At 55.4% G+C, this 3,644-nt stretch overlaps 1 protein-coding gene across 1 annotated transcript; it reads left to right on the top strand.

The window, feature by feature from the left end:
• The first annotated feature begins 809 nt into the window (after positions 1–809).
• Positions 810–3,389, top strand: LOC103740444 (galactosylceramide sulfotransferase-like). Its single transcript, XM_008841052.3, has 2 exons — positions 810–1,080; positions 1,952–3,389. The coding sequence occupies exons 1-2, from the start codon at positions 950–952 to the stop codon at positions 3,078–3,080; spliced, it is 1,260 nt and encodes a 419-aa protein (XP_008839274.1). The 5' UTR covers positions 810–949; the 3' UTR covers positions 3,081–3,389.
• Positions 3,390–3,644: the final 255 nt, after the last annotated feature.

Genomic DNA, 3,644 nt, shown 5'->3' with positions numbered 1-3,644 from the left:
TTTTTATTTTTAAAAATATTTTATTTATTATTTCTATTTTATGTGTATGAGTGTATTGCCTGCATGCATGTGAGTGCATCTGTCTTGTGCAATGACCGAGGGGGTCAGACACGGCGTCAGATCCCCTGGAATTGGAGTTAGGATGGTTGTTAGCAGCCACGTGGGTGCTGAGAATCAAAACTGGGACTTCCACAAGAAGAGTTAGTGCTCAGAACCGCTGAGCCATCTCTCCAGCCCTAGTAAGCAATTTTAATATAAGTATATCCCATGCAATATTTGGGACACATACAGCTAAATATATATTTTTAAATTTATTGCTCATTTGAAACTCAAATCTAACCCAGCAGTCCTGCCTGCTGGTAGTCAGAGGGCAAAGGAGTGTGGTCTGGCTAAATGGGTGATCTGAGCCACCTTCTTCCAAGTGATGAGCCTTAGTTTCTCCATCTGCCTTCTCTCTAGACTGACCCAGAGGAGCAGGGGCTTCTCTCAGGGCAGCTGGGAGGGTGGTGCAGGGACAAGAAAGGCTAACTCTGCCTTCTGAAATAGAAAGAATTCTCTCCTATAAACAGACTGGTTCACAGGACACTGAGAGGGGTTCTTTTTGTCCTTTTCCCTAGGAATGCACTTTACTATAAAGCCCAAAAGGTCTACAAAGGAGGCAATGACCACTAATGTCTTCACCAAGCAGCTGACAATTAGAATCATGCCACAGAACATTCTCTCCACCCATTTCTCCTCCTCTCAGGGAGTTCAGCCAGTCTCCTGTATGTGCGTGTGTGTGTGTGTGTGTGTGTGTGTGTGTGTGTGTGTGTGTGTCCTTGTCTGGACCTTGCTGGGGTTCCACAGAGCTGGCAAAGGCAGATCCCTGCTGTGGGCCCTGGCAGCCCCTGGGGCCAGCCCCCTGACCCTTGCTGTATTCTGTCTGTGCTGTTCCCAACAGGTGCCCGAGATGCCGCTGCTGCCAAAGAAGCGCTGGGAGTCCATGGCCAAGGGGCTGGTGCTAGGAGCTCTCTTCACCAGCTTTCTGCTGCTGCTTTACTCCTACGTGGTGCCCCCGCTGCACCCCAACGTGGCTACCACGTGAGTGAACTGAAGAGTGGGAGTGGGGAGGGGCTTCTCCACAGGCTATAACAGCTGAAGCACCTTTCTGATCCAAAGCGTTCTTCTAGACAGCCGCTCTGCACCCTGCACCATGCTGTGCCAGCCAGACATTCTGGAGGAACTCCTGGTACAACCATGGTCTGGGTGTGCACCTTTGAGAAGAGGGGATAAGGACAGAGCCTGCCTTACAGAGCAGGTGTGTCACCTAACATTGAGTCCAGGGCTTGAATGATCACCTGAGGCTGCAGTAGGGCCACAGTGGGGGCAGGGGTGAAGTGTGAGTTGCCCAGAGCTCTCAGCTGGCACAGGGCCTGGATTCTTTTCAGTCTTGTGCACCCGACTATTTCACATCGTCCCTCACAGGGCTGCGCAGGATAGGCCTATGCTAGTTGGAGGGATTAAGTGAATCTGGAGACTACAGCCAGTGGGTGAATGCTTTTTTCCTTTAACTTTAAAATGGCAATTTCAGGCAGGGGATGCAGCTCAGTTGGCAGAGTGCTTGATAGCATACAGAGAGCCCTAGGTTCAAGCTCCAGGACTGCATAGACCAGGTACAGCTGCCCATGCCTGTAATCCTAACACTGGGGAGGTGGAGGTAGGATCAGAAGTTCAAGGTCATCCTTTAGACAGAAAGGCCAGGAATTCAGCAACAGCCTGCATGCCTGATCTCACTCGGATCTCACCCCAACACTATGAATGGGGCTTGTGTTTCTCCCCTATCACAGGTGCCAGAGAGACCAAATCACTGGCCCTGCCCCAGACTCCCCTGCCACCACTGTCACCAGCAGTCCTGGTGTAGAGCTCAGTCCCCCTGCAACTCCTGACACTTCTCCATCCTCTGTCTCCCCAGAACTTCAGAGTCCACAGCTCCCTGCTCCCCTGCTTCCAGTGAGCCAGAGACCAACAGGTCTGCCGGAGGGTGCCAACCCCAGCAAAACATCGTTTTCATGAAGACGCACAAGACGGCCAGCAGCACGCTGCTCAACATCCTCTTCCGCTTCGGCCAGAAGCACGGGCTCAAGTTCGCCTTCCCGAATGGGCGCAACGACTTCCACTACCCATCCTTCTTCGAGCGCAGCCTGGTGCAGGACTACCGGCCAGGGGCCTGCTTCAACATCATCTGCAACCACATGCGCTTCCACTACGAGGAAGTGCGCAGGCTGGTGCCGCCCGGCGCCACCTTTATCACGGTGATCCGCGACCCTGCGCGCCTCTTCGAGTCCTCCTTCCACTACTTCGGGTCCATGGTGCCCCTCACGTGGAAGCTCTCGAGCCGGGACAAGCTGGCGGAGTTCCTGCAGGACCCCGACCGCTACTACGACCCTAGCGGCTACAACGCGCACTACCTCCGCAACCTGCTCTTCTTCGACCTGGGCTACGACAGCGGCCTGGACCCCAGCAGCCCGCGGGTGCAGGAGCACATCCTGGAGGTGGAGCGCCGCTTCCACCTGGTGCTGCTGCAGGAGTACTTCGACGAGTCCCTGGTGCTACTGCGGGAGCTGCTGTGCTGGGACCTGGAGGACGTGCTCTACTTCAAGCTCAACGCCCGCCGCGACTCGCCAGTGCCGCGCCTCTCGGGGGAGCTGTACCGCCGCGCCACCGCCTGGAACCTGCTGGACACCCAGCTCTACCGCCACTTCAACGCCACCTTCTGGCGCAAGGTGGAGGCCTTCGGCCGCCGGCGCATGGCCAGCGAGGTGGCCACGCTGCGCAGCGCCAACGAGCGCATGCGCCGCATCTGCATCGACGGAGGTCAGGCGGTGGACGCTGCGGCCATCCAGGAGTCGGCCATGCAGCCGTGGCAGCCGCTGGGCGCCAAGTCCATCCTGGGTTACAACCTCAAGAAGAGCATCGGGCAGAGGCACGAGCAGCTCTGCCGGCGCATGCTCACGCCCGAGATCCAGTACCTGTCGGACCTCGGTGCCAATCTCTGGGTCACCAAGCTCTGGAAGCACCTTCGGGACTTCCTGCGGTGGTGACATCCCTCGGACCAGCGGCTTGCCTGCTCCCTTGGAGGGCTGGGCAGGGACCCGCTGGCGCTGGCCTTCCCTGGCCCCTCCTGGTGCCACCCTGGGAACCAGGGTGTGGCGGGGCTTCCCTGGGGTCATTAGCCAGCCTGGGGTCATCTCCCTGGGAGATCAGTATTTGACTAATTCTGCTGTTTTTGTTTTTTTGTTTTTGTTTTTTGTTTTTTTGTTGTTGTTGTTAAACCCCCCTCCCCTCTTTTCAGCTTCCTCTTTAACGGGAGATTCTGAAGTAAAAGAATTTTATGTGTTTTTGTTAATCGACTTCACTGTGGTGACTGGAAAGGCCCTGGGGTTGGGGGACCCAGAGAGCACAGTGAGACCTTTGGAAGGGTGATTGTAGAATGGAGCACAGTGTTGGGGAGGGTGGAGGAGGGTGTAGCGACCTGGTATGTGAAAATCATGTGTGTGACTGAGCACTGGTTATGTGCCTGGTACTAGGCTGAGTGTGCTTTGAACATTATCTCAACTCCACCAAAATTCAGTGGCTTGGGGATTTGAATTATCTCATGTAACAGA

The sequence above is a fragment of the Nannospalax galili genome, unplaced genomic scaffold (assembly GCF_000622305.1).
Source record: "Nannospalax galili isolate Female #2095 unplaced genomic scaffold, S.galili_v1.0 scaffold259, whole genome shotgun sequence".
Taxonomy (NCBI): domain Eukaryota; kingdom Metazoa; phylum Chordata; class Mammalia; order Rodentia; family Spalacidae; genus Nannospalax; species Nannospalax galili.
The sequence above is the reverse complement of the archived record's forward strand: the minus strand, read 5'-3'. Positions and strand labels throughout refer to the sequence as shown.